Below are 17,389 nucleotides of genomic sequence, written 5' to 3'. Positions count from 1 at the left end.
GGCTTTATTTTTCACACCTGAGTGGAAATGTGACTTAACCTCTCATATCTCTGAGATATTGCCTAGTGACCACCAACAACCTGGAATCTTCCTGCCAGCCCAAGTGCAGCTTTTTCTATACTTCAACTTTATGGCTCCATACCGGTTGAGAGACTTTTTTTGGTTTTTTTTTTTGTTTTTTTTTTTTTTTGTTTTTTTTTTTTTTTGAAATTGCAGTTGAATCACAAAGCAAGAAGAACAAATCTGTCCTTGATGTCTAGTGTCTGCTGCTTTGCAGACCTTTGTGTCTCACCCTGTGCCCAGAGACTGCCCTACGCCCACAAGAAGAATTATGTTTACACTGTTCTTAACTAGCACAGATACTCCCAGGTCAAAAGTTTCAGACTGGTTCAGACAGATATCTGGCTCTGTGGATAGGATTCAAATATTTTTCTTACTTATCTGATGACACAAGGGCTGTTTCAGTTTGGTTTTCATAGTTGTACATGCTGATGATGAATGCAGTGTTTGACTGAAATCACCAAAGGACCCAAGAAGTTGCTGGCTGTCCTCTGAGATGTGTTTTGTGATCTGTCTCTGCATGGACAGCCACAAAAACAGACTTCTAGTCAAAGGGATGTTGTTCCCATCATTGTGGGCAGATCAGTCTGTAATTTTGCTGCTAAGGCTGATATCAGTGTTTTGATGTGCAGAATGTAGTGGGGGTAATGGTTACTAGCCTGTTCTGCTGTGTAAATAATACTGAATGAATGTGTTACTTGCAATGCCTAATTTTGATTTTAAAATGCACTAGAGCACTTCTTATGCTCTGATATGAATTCAGGGTGAATAACATCAACAATGTACTTTGTCTTGTGAGTATTAATTAATTTTATTCTCTCTGCTGCAGTATTCAAAGCCAGATAGGCACCCGGGGCCCATTCTGCACAAAGTTATGGAGTCTAGTTTTTCAGGCACCCAGTCTTTCCCAGAGGCCTTGTCTCCTGACAGAGGAACCCAGCCCATCAAGCACCACAGGTGAGCAAACATCTGTCTGTGAGAGCTGCCTGGGAGGCTCTAGAGCTGCTGATCCGTGTGCAGGGTTATGGTGTGCTGGCTCTGGGCGAGCTGCTGAGTGCCCTGGTGCCAGCAGAGCCTCAGCCAGCTTATTAACCAGATGTCCAAGCATTTTCTTAGCTGCAGACATAAAAGGTAATGGGGATGCTCACTGCCTTCCTCTGTGGGTCATGCCAGTCCTGCAGGAAGCATTTACAGACACTATCCAAGCTGCAGGCCCAGCCCAGCCAGTGGAACAGCTGTAGGAGGAGGAACCATTAAAAACAAGACTTTCCTTATCAGTGTTCATGAAGTTAATGACCCATTGCTGCAGAAAGACTTGGTTGCAAACTTCCTTAGCCTTTTTTAGCGTTTCCTTAAACAAAAGATACGTGAATGAATAATTACTTATTTATGGAAACATGGTAGCCTTTGAAAACATGAGGCTTAAAAAGTTCAGATAGTGGTTTCCAAGAGAAAAATAAAAGAGGAATGTCACCCATCACTGGATGAGATTCAGATTAGAATTCTTCTTCTATCCCTTTTTTTTGGATGAGAAAGATTGCAGGTGCTTCATTACAGGACTAGAAACCAAGCTGGAGTCTGGTACAAGCAGTAATGTTGGTGGAATGACAGTGGTAGCATCTGGTCCAGTGCACACACAGAGAGAAAAAAGGCTGAGAAAAATGAGTTTGGAATTTTTTTCAGCTAGATAATCTGGAGTGGAAGACATGTTTATTAAAAGGATTTTCTTTTTTAATTACTTTTAAAAAAGTCTGGGATTGCATGAGGTTATGATCTGGCTTCTGTAGTATTTGGTGCATTTTCAGTGCAGTCTCCCAGCCAGCTATGTGGTTTTTCCTCATTTGAATAAGTGATCTGCTTAACCTACAAAATACCACATGTAAACCAGAAAGGGATATTTGGGTTCTATCTACTTTTACCTTACTTAAGTCTTTAATTTGGCATGAAAAAAATAATGCCAGTTTTCATATCACATCCATTTCTTAGGTCTTTTCCCTTATTACACAGAAATTTTCAAAACATGCTTAATAATTTTATTAAACATGGATGAACTATGGGACTGTTTCCTAGAATGCTTTCTACAGAAATTCTGGGAAGAATTTATCACCATTTAGTCACAACATGAAGTTCAGAAAAAAAAACTCATTCCCTTACCTTTTAATAGTGTGATTGCAATATCCCAGAAATGTCTTTGCTTCAGAACTAATCTAAGAAGTGGGATGACTAGTTACTTTATAAAGAATTCTTTTGCAGTTTTAAAGCTTAAAGTTTATTATACAAGGCCCTTGTTTTATAAAAAGTCAACAGACTTGAATATTTAAGACTTACAAGACTGTCTTTAATTTATGTACCATGTAAGAGCTTCCTAATTTATTTTCTAAGTAGTGTTCACTGTGGACAAATGGTCAAATGTGGTCAAATGAGGATTTTATACTAAATATCTCTTCATTTCATTCCAAACCTGAATGAGCCTGGAAAATTATATCAGCTCTGCAGATTCTCTCTCTTTTTTTGTTGTTTTATTTCTGCTTGCTACAGAACTACTTTGCTCTACATCCAGACCTGTTCTCTCTGCTGGTGTTTTCAAGGACACTAATGATGGGTGATCATTTCTTAACATCAGGAGCTGGCTGTTTCCAGGTCCTGAAACTAATAAATTTTTGCCTGGAAGTAAGACTGTCAATGTAGGGAATCATTTGGAGTTGTTGAAATGTGACTGACAGAGACCAGCTAATTATTTCACTCAGTTTATGGATAATAGCAATTTTCTGTCTCAACAAACCTCAGCTACACAAAAAGAATTAATGCAGAGATTAGGTTGAAAACTGAAATTTAATCTCAAAAAATATTTAGTGTTACTACTAATCTCCTAAAATATTTTGCCTGTGTTGTGCACTGCTGTTACCATAGAATGTTGCATCTTCTGCTTGCATATGTAAAATAACTCTTAGAACTGTCAGAATTCAAAATTAACAAATGTGTTTAATCAGTAAACTTCCTGCAATGTGTACAATGTGCTCAAAAATTTGTCTTGGATGATCTGTTGATCATGGTAAGAAGGAAACCCATACAGCCTTATTTTCTGTTAGATAGAAATAAATTAGAGTTTTGTTAATTATGGGTTGAGTTGTGATCCCTTTGAATAGCAGTTTCCTTGGTAATTAGTCATCCTGACTTTCATTCATGGATGCAGTCATCCTTGATTTTAGAGGGATTCATTTCAGAGAATGCCATGATGAAAGCCAAATGCAGAGGCTTTCAGCCTGGAGCAGTTATATTGTCTTACAAAAATGCCAAAATAGGATAAACTTACCCTAAAATTAATAATAATTTGTGTTTTCATTTTTAATGAACTTTTCACACCACAAAAAAACATGGAAAATATTTTTTTTTTCATTTGGTAAGCATTTTACTCTTTATTCTACTAATGTGAGTGATTCAGTTTACAGTAGAGCAAAGAGTAAATGAAAGTTATTCTGTAAATAAGGTTATTGAATTTCAAAGAGCAAGTATAGATAAACTAAAGCAACTAGGAATGCAAAGGCTGAGGAAGCCTGAAAGGAAGAAGGTGTAAGGACTCTGCTATTTTCCCAAAGAAAAAGCAAAACAGATGGTGGGATAGAGATAATAATTGAAGCAGTTAGGGAAATTCTGAATTAGTAGATTTCATTTTTTAATGCAAGCTTGGGATGACTATTTGAGGAAAAAGTTAGAATATGAACAGAACCAAATGTATGAAAATAGACATTCCTACATTCAAAGTGGAAGTAATATGTGGAAATCAAAGCTCTCAAGATGGTTTGGTTAATCTTGATCCAAAAAAAAAAAAAAATTGGAAGAGGAACAAAATTTCATGTCTGGAAGCAAAATCTATAAAAATGGGAACTGTGACATGAGATGATGGATTAGCAAGTGTCAAATATTTAGGAAGATGAAGAATTTATCAAAGTAGGAACCAATTATGCTGAATCTAAATAGTCAAGATTTTAGAATAAATGTGGGAGAAGAAGATTCTTGCAGTAGATGTAAAACAGGCAAAAATTATTTACTATCTTACCAACAGCAGGTACTGCAACATATGCACTGATGGTTGCATTTGTATTTGGTGGGTGTGAGTTAGATCTCTACACAAGTTGAGTCACTGTTGTCATGTGTCTAATGCCTTTGAGGGGAGAAAAGGCAGAAAAACTCTAATGTGCATGCACAGAGGTGCTTAAAAGGCTGATATTAAGGTCTTGTGTTGAGAAGGTAGGACATTCACCAGGGCAGCACTCAAAGAATTAGTCAACACTGGGGACAGACTTTTTCTGTGCCAAGGTTGCTGAACAAAGCTGGAGCACAGCATAGTGTGAGAATGCACCACTGTTATCTCACCTGGTTAAAATGGCCTTGCAATTGCCATGGAATCACACTGCATTCCCAAGCCAAGATGAGGAATGATTCATGTTTCATGGAAAGTGTTACAGGTCTGTCTCATGTCAGTCTTCAGTTCAGGAGACTGGAAGCGTGTATGACTGCTGCTTATGAATAGATGAGAGCAAGCACAACGAAAGTAAAAGACCTATTTAAAAGGAAGGAGTGTGGTGACACATATACCTGCTGAATATTCATCAGAATTAATTTTAAACTGCAAAGAAGTCTCAAAGTTTGCAATATAGAACAACTTTCTGTACTAGTAGCTTGGATATGATCATCAATTTCAGATGGAGGTTGATCAGTGCACTACAGGATGAGGTTATGGCAGATGTAAACTCGGTGCAACTGACGTACCTCGAATGCTCTGTTCCCTTTTCCTGTTGTTCTGTCACCAGGACGGTGACCAGATGACACAGGTGGCATTGAAGGATTGTCCTAGAGTTCCAAAGTCCCTGAGTAGCCTCAAAACAGACTATTCCCAAACACAAGAATGTTGTGAAGGAATCAATAATGCTCACATTTCAGAAACCAAGAGGAGATTTGTAGCTGTAGCCTGTATTTATTAATACTGAAATCGGTTCAAAGTCTCAGTAGTTGATCCATACAGATGTTAGCAGTAGATTGTCTAACAGCCTAAAAAGGTGGCTCTGAGGGAATATCAGAGGCCTCTGCCTGGCAGCTGGCTCAGTCACTGGAGGATGTATTTACTGGGTGGTTTGTAATTAATTCAGAAGTAGTTAAGAAATATTCCAGAGTCACTGTAAAAACACTGCTGGTTTTCTCTTCATGAACATGGGTAACTGCACTTGGGAGTTGTGTATGTGCCCCAAAAAGAGAATACTCCACCTGTAGGATCAGACTATTTCCACTCAGTTACTCAACCCAAAGAAAATTCTCACACAAAACAACTGGCAAGAATGAATCCCAAGTGCTTCATTAACCTTAGGATGCTTGAACTGCTTTTTTAAAACATTAATTCATCAGAACTGCATTTCTGCATCACTTGTGAACCACTTCATGCATATTCTGTTTTTTTTATTCTGGAGTAATTAATGGATAGATTTTAAGGACATATCTGCTACAGCTTTATGTATTGGTCTATTTTATTGAATGGCTCACTTATGTGGGCTGGTTTCTTTTACCCAGTTAGACTGGAGTGCAGGGAGGAAGAAACCACAATGTTGGCTAAAGGAAAATAAATTCCCTGAAGAAATCCAAAAACCATTGTTTGCCTGAGTGGGAGGAATTTTTTACATGAGTGATAGAGTAGTCTGAGAGGGACATTACATTTTCATTGCTGATATTCATATCAGTTTTTGTAAAAGAAAAGCTTTGTGCTGAAGATCCTTTTCCATAGAACTTTTTACAGAAATTCTTAGGGGGTTTTTTTGGTGCCTGGAGAAGCAACTGTTATCCTGCAGCTTGCAGCTGCCCTGTCTGTAAGTATTTTCTGATCTTTAGTGAATTTGTCTTGTCCATGAACTCAAATGATCTTTGTTCATTCTTCCCTCAGTTTTGTTTATTTTTGTTTCTTTCTGACAGAAATGTTGAAAGCGTAAGAACCTCACATTAGCAACAGCTTAGACTATGTCAGGGCTGGAAGTTCTGTGGTTGGTTGCAGGACTGTGGCAGATCCCTTTGGTCTCAACATTTCTGCAGTTTATACCCATTTCCTTAGGTATAGCTGTATGTGTTGAAATGATCTCTTTTACAAATAGAGCTTTTGTGAATTTGCATATGGAGATCATGTATCCAACAAGGAAGATGCTCAAAGGCATCAAACCAACCACAAATTAAACAGTAAAAGTTTCTAACTTTCAAGATTTGTAATCAATCTGAAGTTTGTTTTTTATTTTTGGATTCCATTGATGACTACGCTCAAGTCAATAAAGACCCAAAAATTCATTATCCAGCACAAATTGTTAATTCACCTGCATCTTTTGAGATCCCCTGCTGTATTAATCTCAGGCTCTCCTGAGCATAAGTTGTCAATTATTTTATGATGTGATAGTGTTATTTTACAGAGTAGGAACTGTAACTTGCAACTCAAACACAGCTTTCAGAACTGAGAGGCCAGTATTTCAGGTTTATAAAAGTTTTTTCACAGCCTCCTTAGTAGCAAAGGAGGAATCTTTCTAAGCAAGCATGAAAAATCCTGGAGGGAATGTTATTACTATGGGTTGTTGGTCTTTTCAATAAAAAGCACTAGAAAAGTAAAGGTGTGGAAGAAAACAGAGGTTAGACTGCAATGGAACACTGCTAGCCTGAGCAGCAGGATAGAGAGTGTTGAATTTTTCTTCTTTTAATTTTGGGCAGAAAATGTTGATTTTAATGGAAATGTACACTCAAAGAGAATTTTTCCAAGGTGCTTTTTCCAAGCAAGAATTACTTTGGGAGTAGATGTGGCCCTAACTTTAATTATAAAGTTCCCACTTGGTAAAAAAATGCAGATTACTTTTAAGTCACATGATAATAGGAAAAAAGAAGCAAACTTATCAAAAGTCTTTTGCATTGCTGAATTCTGTCACAAGTTGGAATTATTCACACAGCCAAAAATAACGACTCGTAAAAGACATCTACAAAACCTATGTTAAGTTATCATTAAAGATGTAAGAGAATATGAGGTAACACATGCATTGCTGAGACCCAGAACACGCCAAGAGAAATAAAGTAGCTGAAAAATGAATATTCAGTCACGCCATGCAGTACTGAGACCTGTTAGCAGTAGAAATGAGTTATGCCTTGCCTTAGTTCTGTGTTCCCATATTTTTGCATTAGCAAATGTATGGTTTATATACCAAAACTGTGGTTTCTAGATACTTTTTCATTCCTCTGTGAAATGAAAAAAAGAAGAAATCCATTCTCCTTCCAAAACACCAGACATTTATAAAACCACTTTTCTAAAATAAGTAGAAAACTATGACTTGTTTTTATCAAGTTCAAGTTTCTATTATATCATATAAAGAAACAGCATGGTATCAATGGTATCAATGTATATAAACAACAAGGCAATCTGTATATAAAGCAGGAATAAAATAATACAGAAATACTGTTCAAGATGGAGAAAACTTGTCTTAGACAGTTTCTTCAATCTGCAGTTCAAAAGCTTTGCTTATATTCTTCACTTACACTTTTTCTCAATTTAATGGCTTTGTATCAGGAAGCAGCACCTCACAGGCTGATAGATAATATATTGGGCTTTCAGTTTAGGATCTAATTTTGAATTCAGCTGTGGGTATGAGAGAGCTGTACTGTTTGTTTATGCTGTCTGAGGACTCAACTCTATAGCAGGATTATGATATGCAGCATAGAAAGGAGAAGCATCCTTCATCAAGTGCAAGAAAACATTTCATATAGTGAGCAATTATTTTCATTCCTAGAAAAGAGGTGATGTATTAAATAATGGCATAAACAGCGGGTAATGGTGGATTGTGCTGTTATATTTCCATAGAGAATCTCTACTGACATCATAGACTGCCACAGCAAAGTTTATAAGAACAGTAATCCATGCATTATTAATCTTGAACCTTTACTTTGCAGAATGTTATGCTTTTGGTGTGATAATTTTTACTGTACTCTTGGTGTCATTCCTAGAAGTCTCTCTTCATGCTGCAGCCCAGGACAGAGAAGTGGGATGCTCCATAGAAATGCCTTTCGGAGGACTCCTCCCTTGCCTCGGGGTAGGTTCAATGGGATTGCAGGACCAGCATACCAACAGCTCCAGGAGTCCAGGATCACCGAGCAGGACACCATACCTTGTCACGGGTGAGTCAAGCCATGCCTGAAGTGAGCCACTTAGGGGCTTTGAAAATAAAATAATGTACAGTGCAAAGTTGGTTTTCTGTAGATAGCTTCAGACAGGTTTGTCTTCAAAAATTCACAAATATGGTTTGTTTTGGTTTTTTTTCCTTTTTCAGTTCAGTTTATTAGAGCACTGAGCTGAGCTGTACATAAGGCATAAGGTCTGGGTTTCAGAAGTGCTCCTGAGAACCTGCAGCTGCCTTTGAAGTCTTTTGCAATTGCTAAGATACTTTGCATAATATTTACATATCCCTACAGATTTCCAAAGACTTTCCAGAATATTACAAGCATATTTTATATGAAAAGGGGAGTGATATCTGGAATGGAATAAAAACCCCACCCAGTTTCACCTCTAAGTCACAGTGAAACTTTTCACTCTGACTTTGACATGAAACTGGTGGGGCTGGGTATCTGATGACTTCTTTTAAACAAGTTTGATTCACACTTGTGTCATTGTTACTATTTGCTTCTGAGGGAAAAAAAAAAGTTTATTTCCTTTTGGAGTAAAAATATTATTGTTCATTTGTGTGATATGTGCATATAATTCCTGGTGAAAATTTCCTACTGAAATTGCCAGCCTTGCAGAAAGGAGCAGGCAGGCAGCCTTCCCTCTCCAGTGGCAGCCTTAAATGATGCAGGCTCTGGGAGGTGCCATAGCCTCCTCCCCGGCTGAGGAGTGAGGCATAGCAAAGATGTGGGTAATTGTATTTACTCTTCTCTAGGAAATCAGTGTGTGACCTTACAAGTATCAGCTTGTACTGGCCTGTATTTTAAATTTGCAAAATTTTTTGTGCAAAATTTGATATTGGGACCAGACTGTGACCCCTTCTGGCCTCAATCCACTTAGGTACTTCATCTATATTTTGTGAGCTAAGGATGTTTACCCTCTAAATATCTGCTGGTATCACAGTGTTGGTGATCTTATCATACTTCCAGCCCAAATGAAAAGCTCCCTTGTCCCCTGCAGAAGTTGCACTACTTCCTTTCTTCTCCTTTTCCACCTCCATCTTTCCCTGTTGGGATGCACAAATCAAAGTGTCTCCCTGGTTCTCTGAGCATTCTGAACTTCATCCACCAGCAGCCTGGCTGAAGGTTCTTCAGGCCTACAGAAGATGGGGGTGTGTGTATTCAGTGTAAGGATGCCCCAGAGCGTGGCAGAGCCCCTGGAATGATCCCCATCCATATTTTAATGGACCTTGTTGTCAGGCTTGTACACTGTACACCTTTGGCCACAGGGCTTACAGCAAAGCTGCTGGAACTATGCTAAATAAAATCCATCTCATATTTAAAGTTTCAGTCCCTTCTGTCTCTGTTTGATATCTATTCTTAAAGGGGGCAGTAAAATTATTGTGCTTCTATCACTTTCATTCTTTAATTTAGACTCTTACACACTCTATAACATAATTACTGTTAAATATTTATAAATGTTTGCTTTTGTTGCTTGGTTTTAGGAAGAGGGTGGAGAGAGAGCTGCACTTTGAAACACATGCACATGAATTCATTTATTCAGACAAAATAATTTTTCAGATAAAAACACAGATCTATTTCTTTGGAGGAACTGTGGTTCTGGGAAAGTTAATTATAGGAGAATGTAATTAAGGTTCTGCAATTACAGTGTTAAGTCTCAGTCTATTGAAAACAGCAGCAGTCTGGTGTCACACACAGAAGCATGGATCAGTTTATAATTAACTAAAAGCCAAGTCTGACACGGTTTAGATTTGATATCCCTTCGAGTTTAATACCTCACCTGTTGCACACAGCGTATGCACTTCAATTTAACCTCAGTTCTCCTTTGAAAGCCCTGTGAGCAGGGGCAGAAACATGTAATTCTGGCATAAAATTGCTGTGTCTATCTGTATTTCAAAAAGCATTATGGAAATACACCAGGCATTTCGTTACATGTCACTGCTGCTGCCAGTTAGTTTTCAAAATACCAAGAATCTCTATTGTGGAACTGGCAAATGTTACTGTTTTCTCACCAAACCCATTTTAATTCAGTCTTTTCTTGTTTTTGCTTATATATCATCCATATAATACCTACATTGCATGTGAAATTCATTAAAAACATTCACTCCCTTTGTTTTCAGGGTGCAGCCCAGAATATATTTAGGGCCTGAATTACCAAAAAAGGGACTAATGCAACTGATGCGATCTCTCCAGCTATAGTCGTTTGAACAATTATATATAAGCAAAGGAAACAAGAATGGGCACAACCCAAAGGTCTGCACTGTTTTGTTTTCATTTATTTTTTTTAATTGTCCTCCCTCAGGAACAATACCCCTGATCAGTATTTCATTCACCCTGAGAGCTGGTGTAAAATGCCCCTCCATGAATGGCTACAGGTGTGTCTGAGCACAGTGCCAATGTAATTAACCAAGTCTCAGATGTGAAACAGCTGCAGCTGTAGAGCAGGGACAGGAAGATCTAGCACACACCCCAGAAAGCTGCTTGCTCCATTATTCCCCTGGGTGCCACTCCCCAAAGCAGTATCTCTTTCCCTCGCCTGGCAGCAAAGTTCCCAGCCCTTCCTCCTTATCACAGAGCTCCCACATGCACCCCCTGGGGATGCCAGGAGAGTCCTGGTACGGGGCCGTGCCAGCTCCACGGGGGCAGGGGGGTGTGTGCAGCACTTGTACAAACCTGGTGCCACCACACACCAGTTCATTACAGGTCAGTGGCACTGTGCTGGAAATGAGCCTGCAGTTGTCTCCTGCTCCCTCCTGTCTGACACCTGGCCAGGAGCATGGGGCCAGAGGAAACCTTTCCAGTTAATTTCTGTTTGTGCCAGTACAGGACCACGGCAGTTTCACGCCATTCAGTTTCTCTTCCTTAACTCTTTTTCTGCTCATGCCCAAAAGCAGGAGGCACATATGAGTGGAAGGATATTCCTAGTGAGGTCCAGCAGGCTTAAGGAGCTTTTGGAATAATACCCTTCAAGTCAGAGAGCCTGCTTCCACACCAGATCTAAATGTTGCTCTCTTCATCCATGGATAAAACATATTAAATTCACCATTACCTTACCTTATTAAATAGTGATGAGGTGATTATAAATAAATGATGTTCTGGTACTGAGGTGATGTCTGTGGTCCTTAGCAACCCATGACTGGTAATACAGTAACTCATAGAGCACCATATTTCTATAAGTACTAATTTCAGATGGGAAGCATCTTTTTTTTTTGTCATTGTTTATTTTATATTTATTATAATTTCCATTTCTATTTTCTATTTTTTTAATTATTTCTTGTAAACAAAACAGAGTTTGGCTTTGAAACAAAATGGAAATGTTGATACAAATCCACTGAGTTGCTTCACAATCAAAAAAATCATGTGTTAGTGGACGATAAAGGATTTGTTTTTTAAACAGTATTACAGTATCAAGAGAACACAGACATTTGCTCAAGTCCTATATACTATCTCTATTTCCAGTTGAAACCCAATAAAAAAAATCAGGCCAGCATTACGAGTATGCGCTATTGAAAACAAAAATTTATTCAGAGGTACACTGCGCTTAGATGCTCTGTTTGTTTGAAGGGGAGTACAGACAATCATTCCTATGTAAATAAAGACTACACAGCCATGAGTGTTTAATATTCTTTTTACCTGCACTTTTTTTAAAGTGTTTTCTTAAAGCAACCATTTGACATTGAGGGTTCTGACACTGAAGAAAGTATCAATCAGTTTCCCTGGTCGGAAATGTAGGACTAGAATTCCAAATTTATTTTTAAAGGAAATTAATAATACATTCTATTACTTCTGATGTATAATACATATTATATTATATACATATAATACTTCTGAGATGTTTTAAAAGTAAATTTCCATTATTCTCATATACTGGTGGGCGAAATGAGACTGAGAGAAAAGCAGTGCTTTGCCACTGGCAGATTTGAGAATCAAAACCAGTCTCCAGAGCCTGTTGTTTTCCCCAGGGCCCCACCACAGCCAAGTGCTCCTCTGTTTCAGGAGAAAATGGTGTGTATCTCTTCAGCACGGTTCACTGAATCTCACAGTGTCCCTGCTGCTGGTTGCTCTGACCACTTGATGTGCAACGAGAACTCTTTTTTTACTCTTTCCAGGTATTCATCCAGTGGTTTAAAAACTCCTCAGAATCCTTCAATAAATATGCAACTGCCTTCAAGAGAGACAACCCCATATTTTAATAATGTGGATCAGAAGGACTTGGTCAGCTATTCCTCTTCAAGGGCCAACTCCGTTCCCATCATCCCATCTGTGGGCTTGGACGAAGCCTGCATGCAAATGCAAAATGTTCCTGAAGTAACAGGCATCAAATGGTGCAAAAACTCCTATTCTGCTGAACTTGTCAACGTGAGTTCCCCAGTCAGTAATTGTCTAATAGCAGAACAGCACGAGGTGAAAATCTTGCTGGAAACTGTGCAGGAGCAGATCCGGATGCTGACGGACGCGCGGCGGGCGGAGGACTCGGAGCTGGCGAGCGCGGAGGCGCGGGGCGGCGCAAGCGAGAACACGGCCTTCCTGCCCATGAGCCCCACGGCCAAGGCAGAGCGAGAGGCACAATTTGTCCTCAAAAGTGACACGCAGAGAGACTCGGTATTGACCAAGTGACTCCGTCTGGGGGCTCTGGGAGGGGAAACGAGAGGTCCACGCGTTCGGCGCTTTGTTAAACAGGAAGGGAGGAAGTTAAATACAAATTATTTATATGCATTAATTTAAGAGCATCTACTTAGAAGAAACCAAATAGTCAATCGCCCTCATATCATAGTGTTTTTTAACAAAATATTTTTTTAAGGGAAAAGTTCCAGGAGGGATGAAGCGTGCTTTTAGATGCTTTCTAGGCAGGATTACACAGTTCCAGTTCTAGAGGACTTTTCCGTGGTCCTGTTCGGCTGTCCGAAGGTTTAGGCTATGCATCTCCTTTTCAGTAAAGGCCAAGTACTGTCCTTAGATGCATTTCTGGTTTCAGGGCAGCGCTTCAGTGAGCTGCTGGGCAGGGATTCAGACCCTGGAGAACGTGTCCTGTAAGCCCAACACAGATCCAGTGCCCTCTCTCCCTCAGCTCTTGATTCCAGATTCACACCACGAGAACAGGCACACAGACACCTAGTTCCGAGTTCTGGTACCTGCTGTGGAATGATGACACCGTCCCTGAATTGAGCAGGTGCCTAACTCTCAACCTTAATTCAATTTGTCAGTCACTCCAAGAAAGTCAATGGAATCATTTCGGAGCTTTGGGATTGGCCAAGAGTGGGAGCAGGATTGGGATATACAGAGATTCAGTGAGTCCACAGCTGCTCCATCTTCTGAGCTTTGCCTATCAGAGCTGCCTTGGTGGAGAGTGAGAAAGAGTGAGAGGAAATGTATAAGTGTGTATTACAACAGGTTTGGTTTTGGTTTCTAGTTTGGGTTTTTTTAAGTGGAAACATAAAGTCTGTTCATTAGCACCCCTCAACATTTCTAAACTTTTACACTTTAAAAGCATTTTTAAGCTCTCAAGGAGCACTTCTCGGTGTGTGTTTATTTTTTTTAAACTTATTTTTTATTATGGCTTGTTCAAAGAAGAGTCAGGGAGATCCAGTATGATCAAAATCCAGCCAATAAGTGTCCACACTGCCTAATTTGTTCCTGCATTCAGTTCTCCAGTCACTTTAATTAATTATGGCTTAGGCTTGTGAACTTTAAAGCTTCAATCCTGCAGATGGTTCAGTATGGGCAGGCCCACAGGCATGCAGAGATCTGACTCTGATGGAGCTTTCTAGGAGCAGATGGTTCCACCAAGTCTCTCCCTGCAGGGGATCAAGGCCTTAGAGAGGATGTATCATTCCCTGGTTGACGTATCCTAATCACATTGTAAGTCCTTTTTGCATTGAGTCCCTCTTTTGAGTCCCTCTTCCCCCCATAAATTGTAACAGAATGTGCCAATTTTGCAATGAATTGGGTTCAGTGACACACCTTACTGGGTTTATTGGTCTTAAAACATCTCCTTACTCTCGGGGGGAAAAAAAATCTGCTATAATAAATAATCCCTAAATAGCCTTCTCTGGTTAGTGCCAGGAGACTGATAAAAAAATTGAGAGTATATACAGAATGTATTAAAATATTCCTTTGAAGCAAAATAATTGTTAGATTTATTAATTATGCCCCAGACTTTCTAGTTCACAAGTCTCAAGACTTCCCAAAATAGCACAATCAATCCCACAGTGCTGTTGTATGTTGAGTCAGAATAAAGCAATATCTTAACCTCTGTCAAGTAAATTTGGAAAAGAAATGCTGAAGGTGTATGTCTTTTTTTTTTTTTTTTTGTTAAGGCAGTAAAAAAAATTATTTTTGACAGTCTTCATTCAGCAAGTCTTATTTTGTGTTGCTTTTGTGGTTTTGGGGGTACTTTTAAAGATAAAGTTGATGAAATTGTCCTGTTTACAGAATTTTCTATGGCTGCAATCTTTGCTGTGTGTTTTCAACAGAAATGTATTTGAGGGCAAACTATTGTTTTATGCCCCAGGATGGAGCGTGAGGTGTTCAGACTACCTTCTGCACAGACAGAGCTTTTGTTGTAGCAGTGAGCGGGGATCCCCGTGGGGTTTGGGCTCACCCTGGCATTTTCCTGCCATGTGTGGTGCCTGGGCACAGTCTCACTGTGCATGAGCTGAGCTGGCTGTGGTGGGCATGGCCCTGAGCCTACACCAGATAAACCCTCTGAAAGGCAGGGTGCATTAGGTGGGGCTCAGCTTTGCACCCCTGCAGTCATTGGACCTTTCTGTCCACACTAATGGCATTCCCCCATCTCAGGACATGAGCAAAGGGAGCTTGCCTCTGCCCATAAGCCCTGTGAACATACCTGAATTTTCATATTATATGAAAACTGGGTGCTATATAAACCTCTGGTTCGACACTTTTCAAACAGTGATCACAATTAATGAATTGTTCACCATGAATTTCTTCTTTCTGCAATACAGTGCATAATCCTGCCCAAACTGATGCTTATAAATTCAATCTTTTCAATTCGGATGCAAGATCTTCCCTCCCCCAAGCTCTGCAAATTCACCTCTGGCAACATAACGGGAACACACAGCAAGATTTCAGTTGAAGAAAGAACCATATCATAGGCCATGCTTTTAGGGAGAGAATGTGTTCATGCAGCACCCCCAAAAGACCCAGAAAGAGGAGACAAGCAATGTATTTAAGAGAATGAAATGTTTTACTGAATGATAGCTGAAGATCTGAAATGGTGAGGATATCTTTGGTTGATGTTAGAGATACGATCATGTACTCAGCAAAGGATGTGTGACTGTTATATGTTAACTGTTCTATTCAGTTCTCAGCATGTTTGAATAGAGAGACATTAATATTAACCAATGACAGACTAGTGTATTATTTGTTCAGAGCATCGCTTCAGATCTTACTGAAATTGTCATTGTTTGCAGAGGAAAACAAAAAGGGTTGACAACATCCAACTAGGTAGCCTTAATGTTGTTTGTGTGGTTTTCTAATGCAACTGTTTTCCTCTGTGGACCTTCCTGTTTTACAGTGAATGGGGCAACATTTTCTCTGAGGTCTGACAATTGCTTGTGCAAAGCGTCCATTTGAAAGTCGTACTGAAACAGCCGACATGGTAGGCCACATTTTGCTTTGCTTCTGGTCCCACTGAACTCGTGGATTGGAAGGGATGCAAGTCATTGAGAAATGCAATTCATTCCTAAAAGTACATCTGTTCCCAGCCTTGGAGACAGTCTGTAATCCCCCTGGAAGAGGCTCTGAACTCAGTCGTTTACGTGGATCATAATTAAAAATTTTATCTGACCTATGAAGTTCCAGGTGTAGTCTGGTGTGAAAATTTGCACACATAGCATTGCATTCAAACAAACTGGGAGAGCAGCTGACTAAATAAATTGAACTTTCTCTGAACTGAGCAGAGAGAAAGCCTGTGTCTCCAGCACAACACCATGGAGAATTATGAGAGTTTTATATCCTGATCTTTCTTTAAAAATTTTTTTCTGTTTAGAATTTTTTCAAAAACAATCCAAAATAACCCTAAAAAAAATTTAAAACCAGTAGAACAATCCCAGCATTTGAAATAGGAGATGTGGGTAAGTATGGGCATATTTGTAGTGTTTACCACCTGTCATTTTTTCAGGCACATGTTTAGATCAACAAATGGTTCTGTGGAACACGAGCCCTTCAGAATGCCTTTGGTACCTGGCCACGCTCTCAGCTGCTGTGGTCAGTGCAGCAATGACAGCATTTGTTAACAGAGGATCACATCCCAAATCCGTGCTGCTTGATGCCCACAAAGCTTAGTAGTCTCCCCTGTGATGTCAGCACTGCTGCACAAAAGGATTTATTTTGCCTTTGAGCATCCCAATCATTCTTGGCTGGGTGATTGGCTTGGGTTGCCAGCTCCATCTGGCACAGGTTGTGTCCCTGGCCAGGCTCAGCAGCAGTGAATTTGGGATCACTGTGGCTGATCCCAAAGCCACTCAGCAGCACCCTTCAAGTTTAAATTTTGAAATAAACAGTGAGTTGATGGCATGTGCTTATGACCAAGCATGTGCTCAATATGCTCCCAAATTGAAATGGTAGCAATTAATTCACACCTACTTCTCATGTAAGTAGAGAGAAAATCTGGATTCCTTTTTCCAATTTATCCCCAGGTTCCTGTAGTCTCCTTTTGGATGTTACTTGAACATTTCTTACTCTTATAAGAAATTCTGAAAATTAATACCAAAGAACTCTAAAAGAGTCCTTCCTACAGTAAATAAATTTGAAGCTTGAAAGAGCAGACCTGGAATAAAAACTGTGTTTGAAAGTGGTATTAATATCAATTGCCTTTCGATAAAATGAAATTTCCCAGTAAACTCTTTACGCCTTAGGAAAACAGTGAGCTTACAAAGTGATTTATTACCTTGCCATGAATTTAAAATGTTTATCTTCAAGGAGATTGGGAAAAAGCAAATATTTAGTATAGATTTTTCAGCTTTTTGTGATTTTTTTTTAAATTTTATTTCAGCAGCCTAACAGGTCAATGAACCCATTATCTGTATTGTCTGACACATTGTCATAAAGTCTCCTTTTGTGGTCCAAAAGCTGAAATGATAAATTTCCTTAAAGAGATCAAGATTTTATCTAATTTTATTCT

At 39.3% G+C, this 17,389-nt stretch overlaps 1 protein-coding gene across 2 annotated transcripts in view; it reads left to right on the top strand.

The window, feature by feature from the left end:
- NRG3 (neuregulin 3) overlaps positions 1-16,041 on the top strand; it is a 332,572-nt gene extending 316,531 nt beyond the window's left edge. For both annotated transcript variants that reach the window (XM_050976465.1, XM_018911016.3), the window contains exons 7-9: positions 890-1,017; positions 8,071-8,241; positions 12,354-16,041. In XM_050976465.1, coding sequence (XP_050832422.1) covers positions 890-1,017; positions 8,071-8,241; positions 12,354-12,861 — 807 coding nt within the window. In that variant the 3' untranslated portion in view covers positions 12,862-16,041. The remainder of the gene's footprint in view (positions 1-889; positions 1,018-8,070; positions 8,242-12,353) is intronic.
- Positions 16,042-17,389: the final 1,348 nt, after the last annotated feature.

The sequence above is a fragment of the Serinus canaria genome, chromosome 6 (assembly GCF_022539315.1).
Source record: "Serinus canaria isolate serCan28SL12 chromosome 6, serCan2020, whole genome shotgun sequence".
Classification (NCBI taxonomy): Eukaryota; Metazoa; Chordata; class Aves; order Passeriformes; family Fringillidae; genus Serinus; species Serinus canaria.
This window is presented reverse-complemented; position numbering and strand designations above follow the sequence as displayed.